The sequence below is a fragment of the Helianthus annuus genome, chromosome 12 (genome assembly GCF_002127325.2).
Source record: "Helianthus annuus cultivar XRQ/B chromosome 12, HanXRQr2.0-SUNRISE, whole genome shotgun sequence".
In the NCBI taxonomy this organism is placed as follows: Eukaryota; Viridiplantae; Streptophyta; class Magnoliopsida; order Asterales; family Asteraceae; genus Helianthus; species Helianthus annuus.
This window is the reverse complement of record NC_035444.2, coordinates 156,602,875-156,623,287: the sequence shown is the minus strand read 5'-3', so window position 1 is coordinate 156,623,287 and position 20,413 is coordinate 156,602,875. Positions and strand designations below refer to the sequence as shown.

Here is a 20,413-nt window from a genome sequence, read left to right as displayed (position 1 = left end):
GCCAACCGAGATTCGGCAATTCTTGGGTTTGGCTGGCTATTACCGCAGATTCATTGAGGATTTTTCAAAGATCGCTCGACCATTGACGCTCCTCACGCAGAAGGATAAGAAGTTTGATTGGGGAATCAAACAGGAAGAAGCGTTTCGGGTATTGAAAGAAAGGCTCTGCAACGCGCCAATCTTAGCCCTACCAGAGGGTACAGATGATTTTGTGGTATACTGCGACGCATCGCGTCAAGGATTGGGTTGTGTGTTGATGCAACGCCAAAAGGTTATTGCCTACGCGTCACGCCAACTGAAGGTACACGAGAAGAACTATACCACACACGATTTGGAGCTAGGCGCAGTGGTTTTTGCTTTAAAGATCTGGAGACACTACCTTTATGGTACGAAGTGCACAATCTTCACAGATCACAAGAGCCTCCAACACATATTCAACCAGAAGGAGTTGAATATGAGGCAAAGACGATGGGTAGAGTTGTTGAATGACTACGACTGCGAGATTAAGTATCATCCAGGGAAGGCGAATGTGGTCGCCGATGCCCTAAGTCGAAAAGAGAGGATCAAGCCCATAAGGGTTAGGGCTTTGGAGATGATTATTCAGACCGATCTTTCCTTGCGCATCCGTGCCGCGCAGAAAGAAGCTCTCAAGGAAAGAAACCTTGAAGAAGAATATCTCCGTGGGATGGAGAAGATATTGGTACCAAACAGGGAAGGAACGTTGTGTTTTGATAAAAGGATTTGGGTTCCTCTGTTTGGTGGTTTAAGGAAGGTTATTTTCGATGAAGCTCACAAGTCGCGGTACTCTATCCATCCTGGAGCGGATAAGATGTACCAGGATCTTAAAGATTACTATTGGTGGCTTAGGATGAAAGGCGATGTTGCTATTTATGTGAGCAAATGTTTAACTTGCGCCAAGGTTAAGGCGGAATACCAGAAGCCTTCGGGACTTCTGCAGCAACCAGAGATTCCCAAGTGGAAATGGGAACAAATCTCTATGGATTTTATTACGAAGTTGCCAAAAACGCCAAGAGGCCATGACACTATTTGGGTAATAGTGGATCGCTTAACGAAGTCAGCACACTTCCTATCTATCCGAGAGAAGGATAATACGAGCAAACTGGCCGAAATTTACATGAGAGAGATTGTTACACGCCATGGAGTACCTCTCTCAATCATCTCCGATAGAGACGGAAGGTTCGTATCGAGGATATGGCAATCTTTCCAAGAAGCTTTTGGCTCAAAGTTGAATCTGAGCACTGCTTTTCACCCGCAGACCGACGGCCAAAGCGAGCGGACGATTCAGACATTGGAGGACATGCTGAGAGCATGTGTTATGGATTTGGGCGGTAGTTGGGATAAACATTTGCCTCTGGTTGAGTTTTCATACAACAACAGCTACCACACCAGTATTGGTGCCGCGCCATTCGAAGCTTTATATGGGCGCAAGTGCAGATCACCGCTCTGTTGGTCTGACGCAGGTGATAGACAATTGGTTGGTCCTGAAGTAGTCCAGGAAACCACCGACAAGATCGCACAAATCCGAGATCGCATCAGTGCGGCTCGTGACAGGCAGAAAGCCTACTCGGATCGAAGCAGGAAACCTCTAGAGTTTGAAGTTGGTGAGATGGTTTTGTTGAAGGTATCACCCTGGAAGGGTGTGGCACGCTTTGGGAAACGTGGAAAGTTGAACCCGAGGTATATTGGACCGTTCAAGATCTTGGAGAGAATCGAGTTTGTAGCTTACAAGTTGGATTTACCTGCTGAACTGAATGGGGTTCATGATACATTTCATGTATCAAACTTGAAGAAAAGTCCAACTCAAGATACCGTTGCCATTCCCACCGACGAAATTCATGTTGACGACACGCCCCATTTCGTTGAAGAACCTGTTGAGGTCACGGATTGGAAAGTAAACAAGACCCGCCGGAGCAGTGTCAAGCTCGTCAAAGTTCGTTGGAATGCTAGACATGGTCCTGAATTCACCTGGGAGCGTGAGGACCGAATGAAAGAGAGATACCCCCACCTATTTCCTGAGAACCCTGCTTCTACAAGCAGAACTTAAAATTTCGGGACGAAATTTCTTTAACGGGGGGAGAATGTGACAACCCTCACTAAACCAGGTATCCGTACGATTTAATTAATAATTAATTGCTGCTCAATTACTGTGCTTAACTGAAATTGCTGACAAACTGCTACTTGATTTCTAGTACTTGTATATTCCTGCATCATACTTTGATTTCCGTCACTACATTATTTACAAGTTGAACCTTAGTGACAAACATGATGCACTAAAGCACAGTAGCATTAGAACGGATAACCTATTGAACATGCTGATAAAGCCAGCATCAGGCAGACACTGCCTCTAAGGGCCTGTATGAGCCAGAAATATTTTACTACACCCATAGTGAGTGTAGGGATACAAGGGTTGTAGAACTGCGTCTCTAGGAATAAGATATAATGATTGGATGTGCCTAAAACGTACTCTAAGCACAAGCCACAACACTTTTAATAACATACTAGCTTCTGGCTAACTAATAAAGTGCCAAAACATGAGGAGAATATTCCTGAGACTTTGCAGAATGAGTTTTGTCACTAAAAATATTATTTACGACACTTAAAAGCTTACTTAAGCACTTTAACGGATTACTATCCAACCGAACAACCGGACTATACCCGGAACATAAAAACATTGACAATAATATTATTGGTCTTTTTCTGAGCCAGTTAGGGTCCCTGAATACCCTAACACCCGCGTTAAAGCACAACATGTGACTAACTAAGTTAACCCCTAATCTAACTTGGTTTAACGTAACTAAACTCCAACTATCTACTTGAAATCGAACTAGACCCCCCCCCCTTTGGGCCGATCGGTCACATTGTGACCAAGACTTGTACCATTTTGAATTTTTAATTCATATGTGTCCCATATCAAGGTGACACAAGGACTTGTGGTCATTAGCACATAATTTTACCTATAAGTATCATCATCTACACATGAGTTCATTCACTTAACACAACACCACTCAAGCACACCCTCTCCCTCTCCCTTGGCTCTCGGCCGAGATCCACAACCACCATCCATCCATCATTCGACTTCCATCCTCAAGATCCAAGATCATTCAAGTGTTCAAGGTCACGCATAAGGAGTCTTGGAGCTAACGGAAGGTGAAGGACCTCGTTATCTTGCTTTTATCCACCACCTTTTCGCATAGATTCTTCCCTAGCCCCGAGCTAGAGGTATAACACTTAAAACTCGTACACGAATCATTCTAAGGTGGTTAATAAGATTTGTAACGGTTAAAACTCGGAAACTTGTGTTTTGAATCTTTAAAGTCTACTAAATACATGAATCTTGTTGGTTAAAAACTTAATACTTGTGTAAAAGTCGTAGTATTTGAAAGTTGTGAATATTGAGGCCCGATCTACGTTGTGGTAGCTCGGATCACCATTTAACACGGTTTGGTTAAGACCATGGATCTTGACATAAGCTTGTTTCGGACGGTACAAGGGTTAAAAGGTGAAACTCTACCACACGAGAAACATGAACTTGTGTAAAAGTATTTTTACTTGTAAAATAGTGTTTAAAACTAGCGGATCTACGTATCTGCAAATGGTATTTTCAAAGGACCAAGTGTCGAGAAAATCATGTTTTCTAAAAGACGGATAACACACTAACAAATGTGATTTTTACAAACCACAAGCGTATAAACACTTGTGAAATGAAAGATCCGACAAAATAACAATCTTTGTGAAAGATGACGGGATGTTGTAAAGATGGATTTATTCTAAAAACGAGGTTTTTACAAGATTAAGTTACTTTACACATAGATCCACAAACTATAACGGGATCTACACTATAGTTTTCGGAAAAACTACAAGTTCATGCGATTATGCAATTTACATACTTGTCGACTAGTTTGATGTGTCAGAAATTGTTTGGTTGAATCAAGAAGTTGTTGAAATGATTTTTGTAAAAGAAAATGATACGCTTGAAAGCGTGGCCACCTCCAGTTACAGGGGAAACTCTGGCGAAATTTTTCTAAAAATATAACACTTAGAATTATTTACAAGTGTTAGAATTATTTTTGATATGTTTTCAAAATATATTTCGCCATGACTTTATTTACAAATATTCGGAGGTGGGATTTTCACAAAATTAAACGTGATAAATATATATTTGGTAAATATATTTTTCACAACACTGTTTATGATTATTTTGTGAAAATACACAAATATTATTTTTAGGGTAAAAATAATATTTGCAAACGTTGACGAATCCAAAATAATACAAACGCTTTCACGATAAACATATAAGTTACAACGGTAATTATTATTACCACACGATTACTAAAACGTAACTTACGCATTATACGGAAATGATTATGAACGAATCTTTTATCAACGTATTATTTTCGGGGAAAAATTATGTGAAATGAAAATATAATATTTTTGAGAAAAATATTTATATTTGGAATGAAGATATATTAAGTGAGACTTAATATTATAAGTTGAACGCACATGTATTAAATCCCCCATCCTTGGGAAGGAGATTAACTACCAAGTACATGCAAAATATAAACACGAAATAGTTGTCTAACTATTTCCCAAAAACCTAAACTATAAAGCTAAGGCACGGCCATACGTCTAATAGAATTAGTACATGTAGGTCGTCGCACAGCAGACATTCGGAGTACTTGGTAGAGACGCACTGACAGTGAGTTCATGTCCCCCTTTTCTCTTAACTGTTTTCAGTTTTCTAAACTGCGGGGGTGAAATACATGTTACAATGTTTATGATTACTTTATACATGGTATGGTTAGCGTAAGGAGGGTTACTTTTTAGATCATGTGAATGGGTAGGCGGAAAGTTGAGGTCATTAATCCTCAGGGTAGGACCGAGGGGCAGGAGCGATAGATCTATTTGGGTGTAGCGAGCCCAGTCCCAGGCCCAGCATAACGGACCTTGGGATGACTTTGTACCCGACGCATAAATCTGCTAGGTTTGAGCCTTCCTACTTGCATTTCACACATATCAATGGCCTTGCAAACCATTGGTGATCTCTTTTTCCTTATTTGCTACATACCAGGATTTTGATAAATACAAAGGTTTATTTACTCACTTACACATGAACTCGCTCAACATTATTGTTGATTTTTCAACTTACATGTATTTCAGGGAACTAAAAGATCTGGCACGGTATGGCACGTTTTCCCGCTGCATTAGTCACCAAGGTCATCCAGGGTTTGGGGAATGTGACTCTTTCCTGGACAAGTCACAGTCCTTAAACTGTGTTTATGTTATGTTTAAGTTGTAATGTTGTTGAACAAGATTATGGTTGTTAGGGTGTTTCCCGTTTAAAACAATGGTACTGTATTTGGTTTTAAAACTTAATGGATGATTCTTGCATGTTTTTAATTCATATAGCTTTGTTATGATTAGGCTATGGTATTAAGAAGTCACACCAAATTAACCACGCTTCCGCAAAGCCAGGGTGTGACACAAGATAAGATAAGACATGAGAGCTTAAGATGGTTTGGACATGTTAAGAGAACACATATGACGGCTCTTGTAAATACTGCAGAAAGCCTTACAACCCCCGGGGAGGGGGGGTGAGCAGAGGCAGGCGCAAACTGACGTTGTATGTGTGGATTTAACAAAATTTGTTAGACTTGCATATCTACGAAAGCATGATTACAGATAGGAGTTCATGGCGACATCAGTTTAAGGTTATGGACTTTTACGGATGTGTGTATATATATGTCTTAGATATATCCTGGTGCCTTAGCTTTGCCTACACTTTGTTTGTCTTAGGGATTGTTTGACAACTTCTGAATGGTTAAGTGCTGAACCGGTAAGAGGTCTGAACCAATAAGATGTCTAAATCATTAAGAGCCAATATAATAATTAACCGTTCAGAGGCAAATGTCTAACCAATTCAGATTAAAGGTCTTAACCATTGAGATTCAGTATAATACTTAACCATTCAGAGGCAAATATCTGAACCAATCAGACATCTGCTCGGGAAACAAACAATCTGAACCATTAAGTATTGAACTAGTAAAAAATCTGAACTATTAAGAGTTTCATTAAAAGCTAAACAAACAGTCCTTTAGTCTTGGCTTTGCCTTAGTGTTATCTTAGATTTCATAGCTACTCTTGTTTCTTTGCTCATTTATCTCTGATGCTATTATGGTATAGCATAATACCCTAACAACATATGAAATATTAAATAAGTTAATTTTGCCTTTTATAACTTAACTTCTTCATTAAACTTGTCTAAAAGATGGCTTAAATGTTCAAAGTTGAAAACATATAGTAAGTTCATAATAATACCCAAAGTAGAAGGGCTATTTGTGAACACTCTAAAGCTGAATTTTAAAAGATGGTTAAAATATTATATTGCCATAAAGCTGAATTTTAAAAGGTGGTTACCATGTTAAATTAGAGAGAGAAATAAAAATTAGTTTGGTGTGTGGGTGATCCTACGATCGAGAAGAGGATGAGACTAAGAAAGAGAAAAGTTATCTCAAATCACCAAATTGAAGCTCGATTATCAATCATTGACATCTTATGTATCTTTCTTCAGTTTCTTGTTGATTATCTTCATCATCTAATGATTGACATCTATGTAAATTAGCTAACTACCAACATAAAACTTTGAGGGTTGGGTTTATCAAATAACTCCTTAGCTTTTGTATAAACTTCTAGAAATGTGACTAGTTTAATATATACTATTTTAAACATTGAGGTGTTTAACATATCAAATGTTAACCCTAGGCTTTGGCTCAGTGGTTATGGAAATGAAGGAAGACTCCTGACTGAAAGGTCTTGAGTTCGATTCCCGATCCACCCGGGTCTTACCGGCTCTGCATTGTCGTGCCCTCGTGCGGATGCAGGGTCGGGTTTTCCCCGGAACTGGTGACATGGTGGGCTAGGGGCTCCGTACGTGCAGATTGGGCTGCCACAGGCTACCTTTCGGCCAATGAGTGCCACATATACGAAGTACCCGTCGATTCTTATGTTGGACTTTAAAAAAAACATATCAAATGTTATTGTTTTTATGTAAAACCATGTACCAACATCCGTACCATGTTTAATAGAATTTTAAATTGTATGATTAAAAATCAAAGTGTTACATTTACTCACCACTTTATGTTAGCGACAACTTTATCATTATCATACCCTTTGTCACATATTATCTTTATTGGAACCGAATATCTCATGACCGATGCTTATCTTCTTTTATTTATTTATTGGTTTTATCTCTTATTTTGTTTAGATGTACGTAGAAACAGGAGGTGTGCATGGGGAGTTTGTTATGCTTCTCTTCTCTTTTTCATGTATTTAAGTTTGGTCATGAAATAAAATCATCACAAAAACAAAGAAACAAAAGCTCTCTGTTTACCATTTTTCATGGTATCAGAGCAGGTCTCACAAGATTAAGATCATCAAGATCGATTCGGCAATGGCCAGTGATAAAGAAAAGTCGACCGGAGCCGGTGAAGCCATAGATACAAACTCGCCTTACTACCTTCATCCCTCAGACTATCCTAAACAACTACAGGTCAATGAGAATCTGACCGATTCCAACTACAAAGACTGGATTCAAGAAATGACTAATTTCTTGTTTGCCAAGAACAAAATAGAGTTCGTTGATGGAACCCTACCCAAACCCGACAAAACTGACGACAAGTATATGCCATGGATGTGCTGCGATGCGATGATAAAGGGGCGGCTCACCACTGCGATGGAGAAAGAAATACGGGCTAGTGTCAAATACGCAACGCCATCGAGATCTGGAAAGATTTACAGCAGAGGTTCGGAAAGGAAAGCGCTCCAAGGACGTATGAGCTGAAGCAGTCGATCTCCGCTACTCGACAAGAAGGTGCGTCGGTTTCATCCTATTACACCAAGTTACGGGGCTTATGGGATGAGATTGATTCTTTGTTTCCAAGCCCAAGATGCGACTGTGGGAATTGTACGTGCGGGATCGGAAAGAAGATCACGGAATTAAAGGAAAAAGAAAGAACGTATGAGTTCCTAATGGGTCTCAACGCGGATTTTTCGGTTATGCGAACCCAGATACTAGCAACCAAGCCCTTACCGGGTCTCGGTGAAACGTATCACCTCGTAGTCGAGGATGAACAGCAGAGGATCATAGCCGCCGGGAACAAACCGCTACCTGTACCAGATGCTGCTGCGTTTGGAGCCTCATAAACAGGAAATCAAGATGGTCAGTGGCAGCGAAAGACGGGGCAGAAAAGTGATAAAGCTGGGCCGGCTACCAAGACGAGTCACTGTACTCATTGTGGCAGAGACGGTCACGTAAAAGACGGGTGTTTTAAGCTCGTAGGATATCCAGATTGGTGGCCTGGCAAAGGAAAGAAAGACGGGGTAAAACCAAGGGCAGCCATGGCTGAAGCTTCGAACAAAATTCCGGGCTTGACTGACGAACAGTATGAGATGTTCATCAAGTTGTTTGGAAAGCAAATGGATCAGAAAGCAAACACCACTCCTCCAAGGGCTAATATGGCAGGTAAGTTAAATGAACAAGGTGAGTGGATCCTAGATACCGGGGCAACCGAATACATGACTCACATTCGAGAATTTTTGGCAAAAATCTCCATGAGCGATGAGGAGGTCTCGGTCACGATTCCAAATGGGGAAGCCATTCCCGTCAAGGGAGTTGGCGAACACACGTTGAAAGGGGGAATAAAGATCAAAAACGTTCTTTTCATTCCCAATTTCAAGTGTAATCTTTTATCCGTTAGTCGTCTTACGAAAGATTTACAATGTGCAATCACCTTTTTCCCGAATGTTTTTGTCATACAGGGCTTGAGGGAGAGGAACTTGATTGGAATAGGTGAGTGCAAGGGGGGCCTCTACAGGATGGGAACCATGGAAGAAGATCGAAGAGCCATGACGGCGGTTACATCCAGCGAATGGCACAAGAGACTTGGTCACCCATCTCATGATAGGCTGTCCCGTATTCATTTCCTTAAGGTTTCTAGTGAAAATTCTAAAGACATTTTTTGTGATTCTTGTATTAAAGCAAAAATGACAAGGCTTCCTTTTCAAGATAGTTCTATTAAAACAAATGAGAGTTTTGATATGATTCACTGTGATATTTGGGGGGGATATAGAAGTTTTTCGCTTACGCATGGGACATATTTTCTCACTATAGTCGATGACTATAGTCGGGCGGTATGGGTTTACATAATGAAACATAAACATGAGGCGAGTGATTACCTAATCAGTTTTTACAATTGGGTTCTCACCAAGTTCAAAAGGGGCATTAAACGGATTAGGTGTGATAACGGAGGTGAATTCATCTCAAATCGCATGAAAGCCTTTTATAGTGATCATGGGATTGAACTTGAGACAACTTGTCCACACACCCCACAACAAAATGGGGTGGTGGAAAGAAAGCATAGACACCTCCTAGAGATAGCACGTGCATTACGCTTTGAAGCGAATCTACCAATAAAATTTTGGGGGGAATGTGTCTTAACGGCGGCCTACATTATTAATCGTTTACCGTCAAAGGTGCTTGATTACAAAACACCGTATGAGGTTATTTTTGGAAAAGAACCGTCATATGAGCACATGCGCGTCTTTGGCTGTTTGGCGTATTTTTGGAACACCTAAACAAAAGGGGACAAGTTTGCCCCTAGAGGCAAACCGGGAATATTTTTGGGGTATCCCTTCGGTACGAAGGGATACAAGATTTTTGACCTTGAAAAGAAAAAGGTTGTGAATAGTAGAGACGTAAAATTTTTCGAAGGGACTTTCCCTTTTCAAACCGAAAAAAATGAAACAAAGGTTTTTGACAAGGAAATAGTTAGTCAAATTCATCATGAACCAGTGCATGAAAACATCACTGTTGAAAAACCCATACAAGAAAATGTTGTCAATATTGTTGAAAATAATGAAGTGGGAACAGAGAGCACAGGGCCCATGAGCAACGATTGACAAATTGATGACAATTGGGCCGATGGCCCATCAACGCCAACAAGTGATTCTGTCCAAACCGAACAACCACCTTTGGATACTACCAGTCAACGGCCTCAACGATCCAGAATGCAACCGGCCAAATTCAGAGATTATCACGTCAGGCTTCCCCCTTCCGTCAATGCCTCGCACCCAGATTCCGATCAAGGTTCCTCAACGGTACACCCTCTAGCTAATTATATTTCGTATGATAAATTTTCGAACACTCACAAGGCTTTCCTTACGGCCATCACGTCACATGATGAGCCTAAAAATTTTTATCAAGCATCACAGGATAAGAGATGGCGAGAAGCTATGCAAAAGGAGATCAAGGCTCTTGAACAAAATGGAACATGGACCCTCGAGCAGTTACCTACCGGGAAGAGAGCCATTGACTCCAAGTGGGTGTACAAGATCAAATACAAGCCAAATGGTGAGATCGAGCGCTACAAAGCGAGGCTAGTGGCAAAGGGTTTTACCCAAATGGAAGGTGTGGACTATCATGACACCTTCGCGCCGGTTGCAAAGTTGGTAACGATAAGAACTCTACTTGCCTTGGCTGTCAAGAAAAATTGGGTTATACACCAACTCGACGTCAACAACGCCTTTTTACACGGCGATCTTGACGAAGAAGTGTATATGAAGCTTCTGCAAGGTTTTTCAAGTGATTAAAAAATGCGAGTTTGTCGGCTCCGAAAGTCTCTATACGGGTTAAAACAAGCTTCAAGAAACGAGTACCACAAATTTACCGAAGCGTTACTCGGTTTGGGTTTTACTCAGTCTAGGGCAGATTATTCACTGTTTGTCTATAAGAAAGGTTCGGTATTTGTGGCAGCATTAATTTATGTAGATGATGTGATCGTGGTTGGTAACGACATGAAGGTTATTCAACATACCAAGTCTCAACTCAACGAGAAATTCAGCATAAAGGACCTAGGGAACCTGAAGTACTTCTTAGGCATTGAGGTTGCCCGAACCAAAGAAGGTCTTGTTCTAAGCCAAAGGAAGTACACGCTTGACATCTTGGAGGATAGTGGAATGATGGGTTCTCGTCCTAGCAGGTTTCCAATGGAGCAAAATCTTAAACTTGACAAAGGTGAAGAGGAAGAAAAGGTTGATGCCGTCAAGTATCGACGATTAGTTGGCCGGCTTCTTTATTTACAAGCAACCCGACCCGATATCACATATTCCGTTAACGTTTTGAGCCAGTTTGTTGCTGACCCACGAAAAAATCACATGGATGCAGCTACACGGGTCCTTCGCTATCTAAAGGGAACACCAGGCCTAGGCATATTGCTACCGAAAATGGGTGGCACAACTCTTGTTTCATATTGTGACTCAGATTGGCTCGGTTGTCCCCTCACAAGAAGGTCACGAACAGGATACTTGCTCCTATTTGGAGGTGCACCGATTTCATGGAAATCTAAAAAACAGTCGGTTGTGTCACGCTCATCGGCTGAAGCGGAGTATAGGGCAATGGCTACAACCGTGAGTGAAGTCCTGTGGATACGGTCACTTCTTACCGAACTAGATGAACCTGCCACAGAAGGTACCGTGCTATTTTGTGATAATCAGGCGGCGAAGCATATTGCAAATAATCCGGTATTCCACGAAAGAACAAAGCATGTGGAGATGGACTGTTATTTCGTGCGTGAACGGGTGGACTCGAAAGAGATATGGCCTGTTCATATCGACACCAAGCTTCAAATTGCAGATCTTCTCACTAAACCATTGGGAGCGCAACACCTTCACGGATTACTCGTCAAGTTGGGCATGCAGGATCTACACGCTCCAACTTGAGGGGGAATATTGGAACCGAATATCTCATGACCGATGCTTATCTTCTTTTATTTATTTATTGGTTTTATCTCTTATTTTGTTTAGATGTACGTAGAAACAGGAGGTGTGCATGGGGAGTTTGTTATGCTTCTCTTCTCTTTTTCATGTATTTAAGTTTGGTCATGAAATAAAACCATCACAAAAATAAAGAAACAAAAGCTCTCTGTTTACCATTTTTCAATCTTATATGGATCACTATAGTATACAATGCCATTCACATAAAAACAATGTTTTAGAGTCGCGTTCTTAATGAAAGTATCGTCTCTATCTTAAGGATAAAGGAAATATTTGCTTTTATCTCATCCTCCTAAACCATATAAATAGCTCTCCTATGAGGAGATTTTTGTACGTATATTTTTTATTAGTATTAATATTTTATATATTACTTTAATCTATTTCTATATTTTGATGTATTTGAAATTGACGATTTAATATTATATTATCCGTCTATTATATAATTATATAATCTAGAATTTACAAGAGCTTGTATAGTAATTTTTTGTGATTGGCTGAAAGCGGTGCCGACTCGAATCAGTAAATGTCACTTGGCATTCACTATCTAAACTTTTCTTTTTGTTTTTTTTTTCATGTTATCTATTAGTATATATTTTTTTTCATGTGTGACTAAAAACATGTTTAATCTAGAATTTACAAGAGCTTGTATAGTAATTTTTTGTGATTGGCTGAAAGCGGTGCCGACTCGAATCAGTAAATGTCACTTGGCATTCACTATCTAAACTTTTCTTTTTGTTTTTTTTTCATGTTATCTATTAGTATATATTTTTTTTCATGTGTGACTAAAAACATGTGAAGTTAGTGTCACTATAGCTAACAACTTACTCAATTATATATATAATAATGAGTAATAACTAAATTTTATTGTCTCTTTTTTGTTAAGTTATTTTTTTTAGTTTTCTCAAGGAAATTTATTTATATATAATTATTGATATTCTTTCAATGTTAATAAATCTTTCAAATTTTGGGCTATTACAATATTGGTACTATGTCTATTATAATCGAACAACGCCGGTATCGGTGTCCGTTCTCTCAAAACTGTTAGTGATATTCATTCTATAGTTTACGATCGATTTAAAATACGTATGGACAAGATTTTTTGGCATATCACGACCTTTTCGTTTTAGATTTTCTCAATCAATACCAATCGAGTCCTCGCCGCAAAACGCGGATTCATCATACTAGTTTGAAACAAAATACGATGACTATGATTTAGAAATAAAGGCAACATTTCCTTGGTTTGTAGTTGAATTAATATATAGAGAAGACACAAGAAATGAAAGTAGTTCTTGTTGGGCTTTAATGGGCCTCCAAATCTCATAAACTAGTTCTTGTTGGGCTTTAATGGGCTTTCAAATCTCAGATGGGTTACGATTATTAATATGTTTTGGGCCACAACTTTTTGAACACCTTCGTTGGAGTTTGTTTAACGGGTTGTTTGGCAACATCTAAATGGTTAATAATTAAGTGCTGAACCAGTAAGAAGTCTGAACCATTAAGTGCTGAACCAGTAAGAGGTCTGAACCAATAAGAGCTAGTATAATGCTTAATCGTTCAGAGGCAAATGTCTGACCAATTCAGATTATAGGTCTTAACCATTCAGACTCTGTATAATGCTTAACCATTCAGAGGCAAATGTCTGAACCATTCAGACATCTGCTCGCGAAATAAACAGTCTGAATCATTAAGTACTGAACCAATAAAAGATCTGAACCATTAAGAGCCTCATTAAAAGTAAACAAACAACCCTAAATGTTGAATAGGAGATCACGAGGGGAATAAGAGACTAATAGAGAACTCGGTGGACACTTTCTAGGTCGGCAGTTTTTGACTTTTTGGAGTTTTGGTATTTGACCTACCATCATGACCATGAAGTTTCTTGTTTGTTTTGCACCAAAGATTAGGCACTACTTAGAAAAAAAAAAACAAAAAAACAAAAAAAGTGATGGATTCAAAATAGACAAATGATACTTATGTAAATGTATGAGTTTTATAAAAGGTAAATGCTTTTAGATGTTTTTTTATAAAAATCTAAAACAAATGATGTGAACGTTTACATGAACTATCACATACGCCTCAATCTTTTTGTCTAACAACTTTCTATTATATTCGGCTGATACTTTTAAAATCTATACTATATAATAAAAGAAACCAACTTTGGGACACATGTCATTCATTGAAGCCATCTATTTTTTAGTTTTCTCATCTTTATCTTCTACTTAATTATAGATAATTAATATTAATTAAAAGATTATTATAAAATTAAATTTAAACAATTCGTATAGGAGATAATATAATCTTTTGAAATATTTATTAGATTTTAAAATTATTTATCTTGACATTAACAAAAGACGTACACTAAATACAATTAATATAATGTAAAGAGTTAAATGTCATTTTAGTCCCTGTGGTTGGCCATTTTGTCAGTTTAGTCCAAAGGTTGTATAATACACATGGTTTATAAAGATATAATAAGATCATGCGTAGTGGTAAGAGTGAATAATGCCCCCACCCTTGGGCGTTTTCCGCCATGTGGCAGTACAGTCAGCAAGGGGCATTATTGGGCGTTTTTCTAAAATGGGTGTAGTGGGGATGTGGACATTATGTTAAAAGGTGTAGAGAATTAAATAAAAATAAAAAAAAACCAACAAAAAAAGCTATTGGGCAAGAAAAGGGAAGATAAATGTGATTGGTGCTTCAAATTTGGGCAAAGCGTTATTTAAAATACGCCTAGGAGGAAAATTGATCAATAACGCCCAATAATGCCCAGGGGGTGGGGAGGGGGCGTGATTGGCGTGTTTTGTGGCAAATTTTGAAAAAATAACGCCCACTACGCATGGTCTAAGATACAACTTTTTATTGATGGTATATAAAATTACATGTGCTCAACCCATACAATACATGAGTTTCTTAAAAATGTAACTTTTTTCATTATTTAATAAATAAAATTAAATTTACTCAACCCGTACAATACTTAGGGTTCTTAAAGATATAACTTTTTATTATCTAATATATAAAATTACATTTATTCAACCCATGTAATAAATGAGATTTTTAAAGATATATATTTTTTATTTGGTATATAAAATTACATTTATAAGTTTTATATAAATATCATTGGTTTTGTATTTTTTTTCTAAACGACAAATTTCTTTACACATGACGTCTTTAGGACTTGAACCCAAGACCTCCCCTCTCCAAGTGTTTAAAGTTTTGTCTTTATCAATTGACTGTGTTCCTTATGTTTAAGTATTATTTATATATTTTCTAATTGATAGGTGTAGCACACTGGTACTTAAACATGTTATTTATATATTTCCTAACTAAATTCATAAAAGATAGCCGGCTTATAGCCTAGCGCTATCATGACGTTTAATAAACGTGTTTTTACAAATTATCTACAAAGCTGCATAAAATATTGTTTCTACAAATTTTGTACAAAACTGCATAAAATACTTTTGTTATTATTGTTATCATCATTATTTTGCGTCATATGTTATAATTTAGTGAGCCAAGATTTAATTGCCCCTATTATTTTACTCTGTTTCGGATTTTATTATTATTCAATTTTAAAATTTTTATTAAAAAAATCAATAATATCTTATCACAAAAACCATTTTATCATATTTTAATCTTCATTATTAACTATACTTATTTTATTTAACCCGTGTAATACACGAGGTTCTAACCTAGTCTATACTATATAATAAAAGAAACCTGTTTTTGGACACTTGTCATTCTCTTATTTAATTAATTAAAATTATTAATAATATACTAATAATAATATTTAATCTAATCTAATACAAATAATAATAATAATATTTAATCTAATCTAATACAAATTCTTATTATTAATTCAATAACCTATTGTTAAACTAAAACTTCAATAGAATCTTAAATCCTAGCTAAACAAGTTTCGAAATTCATAATAATATTAATATGTTAGACTAAATATATTATTGATATATATAACAAAAATTATTATCAATAACATTAATAATAGGTTTAGAATCAAATATAAAGATTCAAAAAAATAAGAAGTCATACAAAGGGTATCAAATAAACTCTGATTGACCTCATTCAACTGACATTAGAGCCGTCTTATCGAACTCTACGACATTAATTAATGTGTACGAGTTGATGGGTTACATTTATATTAACTCATTTATGTCAATATAGTATGTAAATGTCTCTGTCTTTGTTTTGCATTTACAGGAAATATCTATACTATATAGTTTAAATTGTTTAACCCGTGTAACACACGGGGAACTAACCTAGCTTAATATATTTTTAAACAAATACCTCTCTTATCTACTTATCTTATATTTAATATATAAACAATAAATTAATATTAAATGTTATCCTAATTATTTAAAAACATAGTTTTTTTTTATTATTTGGTATACAAAATTATGTTTATTCAACTCGAGTAAAACGCGAGGTTTTTAAGGATATAATTTTTTTTTATTATTTGGTAGATTTTTCAACCCGACTATACATGGTTTTTTTTAAAGATACGACGTTTTTAGTATTTAATATACAAAATTACATTTATTTAGGATATAATTTTTTTATTGTTTGGTAGATTTTTCAAATCGACTATACACGGATTTTTTAAAGATACGACGTTTTTAGTATTTAATATACAAAAATACATTTATTTAATCTGTGTAATACACATGCTTTTTAAAGATATAACTCTTTTTATATCTATTCAACACGTGTAATATACGGGGTTTTTAAGGATGCGTGTTAACGTTTTTAGTATTTAGTATACAAAATTACATTTATTTTATCTGTGTAATACACATGCTTTTTAAAGATATAACTTGTATATTATTTGATATATAAAATTACATTTATTTAACCGTACAATATACAAGGTTCATAAAGATATAAGTTTTTATTATTTAATATATAAAATTATATTTATTCAACCCGTGTATTACACGGGGTTCTAACCTAGTGTTAAATATTAGATTTCAAGTTTTTTATGTAGATTTTTTTAATATATTAGATATCAAGATTTTTTATAGATTTTTTTGAACGACTAAATCATTATATCTGCCATTTATAGGATTTAAACCCACATCTATTTGATTGGGGAATTGGGAACACGCTGCTTTATCATCAGGCTATCCCCTCAAAGACTTTTATGCAGATATTTTTTTATAGATAAAAAGCAGATTTTTTTACAGATAAAAATTAATATTAAACAAGTGATATTTATATATATTTGTTTCCTTAAATTTGATTTAACAATCTATGTAAACATTGGCATGCCATTTTCTGATTTTTCTCAAAAATCAACATGTTCTCAACTACAAAAAATCTATGTCATCCAATCATAATTTATTTTAAACTTCACATCCTGTTTTCTACACATTAATCATTAAACCTTTAAAAAAGGGAAAAAAACATATCACTCTCATATTTACAAATTAAATTCTCAAAACATATAATAATCACACAAACTATGATAAAAAAATAAATAAAAATAATAATAATAAAATCTAAAGAAAGGGTACCCATAGTTTCCACATCTTTATTTCACAATCCAAGCTCCCACCATACACTAGATAAGATGTACCACCATTACTACCAGATGTACAACCCTCCACTGCAGCAGCCAAACATTTTATTGGACCTTTATGCCCTTCCAACACACCCAAACACCAATATTTTTTTCCATCAATACTCCTTCTCCATACTCTAATTGTTTTATCTGCTGACCCACTAAACACCACATCATCCACCACAGCAATGCATAAGATGGCCTTGCTATGCCCTCTAAGTGCTCCGGCCACCGCCATGTGCCGCCCATCGCCGCCGCCTTTCTCCCATACGATTATCGACCGATCACATGCACCCGAGTATAAAACGGACCCATCCGTGCTTATAGCCAAAGCATTTACGGCGGATATGTGTTTTTCCAAAGTGTCCACTAGCTTATGCTTTTTTTCGCCGGAGTCTCTCCTCCACACCTTGATTTTCCGGTCGGCCGAGCCGGTGTAAACACTACAATAGATTAGTAGACAAATTATGCACTTTGTTTTTTTCCTTGTGTACACAATGTAAATTGTAAAACTTCATTGTGTGCACTACTAGATAAGCGAGAAATTTCCTACTAACATTTATGATGGAAAAAAATTGCATCGCAAATTCCTACATATTTCCTACGATGGTTGTTCTGACGAAATCAGTTTTGTCAGGAAAGTGTCGCTAAGGCCCCCCGGTGTGGGCCCACGCCCCGCCCCCTGTAACATCACCTCCATAGGTCCTCAAACACCAATATGGGAGTGTTATGGAGGGGCGTCATTATTGCCCTAAAACCTACGTGACGATGATGTGACGTGATAAAACCCTTAAGTGCTTTATCCCACACCATGTAGCCTAATGAATATCATCATCCAAAACAACCTAAACTTTAGTCCTAGTGTGTGAACATCCAAAAAAAATAACTTAGTTTTATTATCCAAAAAGGATGCATTAGATATACTTAAAACCATTAGGGGGTAGGGGCGTCCATCACTCACCACTCACAACATCCAATTAATTTCCGTCATGTCATCAAACATTATTTCATCACTAGTGATGAATTTTAGTGGAAATGCCCATCACCCACCACACAAACATCTACCATTAAAAACAACTCACTACACAAACATGTAAAACGCGTGCTCACTATCACGCTTAATTCGTTCCACGCGTGATCAATATGAGTGGCGGCGGTGTTTCATTGCCTTCCACACGTGATCGAGGGGCCATATCGGGGCACCCCGTCCCCCTTAGAATTGCAAATGGCAATCCAACCTATTCTCTCTATTATTGGTGGTTTGGAGGTTTGAACATCATGTTTGGCTTCTAGGTGATCTACTAGCACAACTAAAAAAACATATCTTAGCAAAATAGCAAATTAAATCATCATAAACACTACTTGTGTATCTTAATTTATCTAGCAAATTAACTAGAATCCAAAACCATTTTTTTTCTAAACATGTGAATCATATACTAAAAACATTGCTCAACATACCAATCATGAGAAACCACAACGGCGTTAATGGCATCATCATGCGCATTCCAAACAGACTCCAAACACTTATAATCAGACGTCCGCCACACCTTAAACGTCCGGTCCCACGAACCGGAGTAAACCAACGACCCATCCTTCGACAACGCCAACGTTGAAACAGCGTCCACGTGATGCACCCACGTGCACCTCCGATGCCGCCGTATCTTAACATAGTTTTTCGCAAACACAAGCTTCATAAGCCTGTCGTTAAGCGTCGGTAAAACCGCCACACATTTAACGGTTTTATTTACATCATCAAGCTTCCACACTCGAATTTTATGGTCTTGGTGACCGGTGAACAAGAACTTGTTGTCACAAACCACCATGGTTTTAGCAGCGGATCTTAATGTAGCTAGTGGTGGTTGTACGGACTGGTCACGTGATGGGTCACGTGGCCAGATGCGGATGTGACCGTCGGATGAGGCGGAGATGAGGTGGTTGTTGGTGAGGGTGAGGGAGAAGATAGGGGAGGTGTGGGCTTTGAAGGTGGTGATGTAGTGGTGGTTTGCGGTGGTTGACGGCGGTTGTGAATGTGAAGTTAATGATTGTACGGAGGGTAAACTTGGTAGTGAAGAAATAGATTTTGTATCGGAAATATTATATTTTTGTTGAAGATCTGGAGATGATGATTCTTGTTGTTTGTGATGTTTAGAAGAGCTTTTTGATGATAATGTGCATGGGCATGGGAGGAAGCCCATTCGGTCGGTGGTGAGTGGTGGCCGGAAGTCAACGGTGGTGGTCAACGACGGTGTGGGAAAAATGGGAAGGTGTGGGAATGAATGAGATGAAGGTGATGGGAGTGGAATATATGGGTTGGGCGACGGCGTATGTTAGTTAGCATCTAGAAGCGTGTGTTAGTGGGAAGTGGGGCGATGTGGGGCCTGGTGTAAAGTGATGAGGAATGTACAGTGGGTTGTACTCTGCAAAGGAGATTTTGTGGTCATGTTCTTCTGGTCGACGTGATATATATGCAAACATTTGACAACTAGAGTTAAAGATATTTAAGGGGGTACAGGCGGTCCGTTATAGTATCATCATCACGAGTTATAGCAAATGATTAGGGCTGACAATAGGTAACCTGTTAAGACACGATAACAGAAAAGTAAACCATGTGATTTTTTAGGTTTTAAAAAATAATCAAAATTTAAAAGTTAGGATCTATTATTTCTCCTTCTAGGTGCATAAAATATACATCCGTCTTATAGACATTGGATATAAAGTAGTTAAACGAGTCGTATTCATGTTTAAAACTTTTGTTGTTCGCGTTATCAGATCCTGTCAAACCTGCTAAGACACGATTTGCCAGCCCTACAAATGATACACCACTGCCATTCCTCATCACTCGTGGTCACCATTACGCGTGATTGTTTAAGTTGTTTGAGGGAAATTGTTGGTGTGGTGAGTGATGGGCATTTTCACTAAAATCTATTACTAGTGATGGAATAAATCTCGACGACGTGACGGATATTGATTGGATGTTGTGAGTGATGAGTG

At 37.5% G+C, this 20,413-nt stretch overlaps 2 protein-coding genes across 2 annotated transcripts; one reads left to right on the top strand and one right to left on the bottom strand.

Annotated features, from left to right (window-relative positions):
• Nucleotides 1–7,468: 7,468 nt before the first annotated feature.
• Nucleotides 7,469–8,220, top strand: LOC118485142. The gene is made up of 2 exons (XM_035981406.1): nucleotides 7,469–7,768; nucleotides 7,816–8,220. The coding sequence occupies exons 1-2, from the start codon at nucleotides 7,469–7,471 to the stop codon at nucleotides 8,218–8,220; spliced, it is 705 nt and encodes a 234-aa protein (XP_035837299.1).
• Nucleotides 8,221–17,182: 8,962 nt separating this feature from the next.
• On the bottom strand, nucleotides 17,183–19,858 carry LOC110896097 (protein JINGUBANG). The gene is made up of 2 exons (XM_022143532.2): nucleotides 18,881–19,858; nucleotides 17,183–17,865 (listed from the first exon to the last, which is right to left on the bottom strand). The coding sequence occupies exons 1-2, from the start codon at nucleotides 19,615–19,617 to the stop codon at nucleotides 17,361–17,363; spliced, it is 1,242 nt and encodes a 413-aa protein (XP_021999224.1). The 5' UTR covers nucleotides 19,618–19,858; the 3' UTR covers nucleotides 17,183–17,360.
• Nucleotides 19,859–20,413: the final 555 nt, after the last annotated feature.

Excerpts from the sequence above, each read along its gene's own strand:
- LOC118485142 (XM_035981406.1), top strand. The coding sequence starts at position 7,469 with ATGGCCAGTGATAAAGAAAAGTCGACCGGAGCCGGTGAAGCCATAGAT. Across the intron at positions 7,769-7,815 it reads CGATGGAGAAAGAAATACGG|CAGAGGTTCGGAAAGGAAAG; the intron begins GCTAGTGTCAAA and ends AAAGATTTACAG.
- LOC110896097 (XM_022143532.2), bottom strand. The coding sequence starts at position 19,617 with ATGGGCTTCCTCCCATGCCCATGCACATTATCATCAAAAAGCTCTTCT. Across the intron at positions 17,866-18,880 it reads GTTGTGGTTTCTCATGATTG|TGTTTACACCGGCTCGGCCG; the intron begins GTATGTTGAGCA and ends AATCTATTGTAG.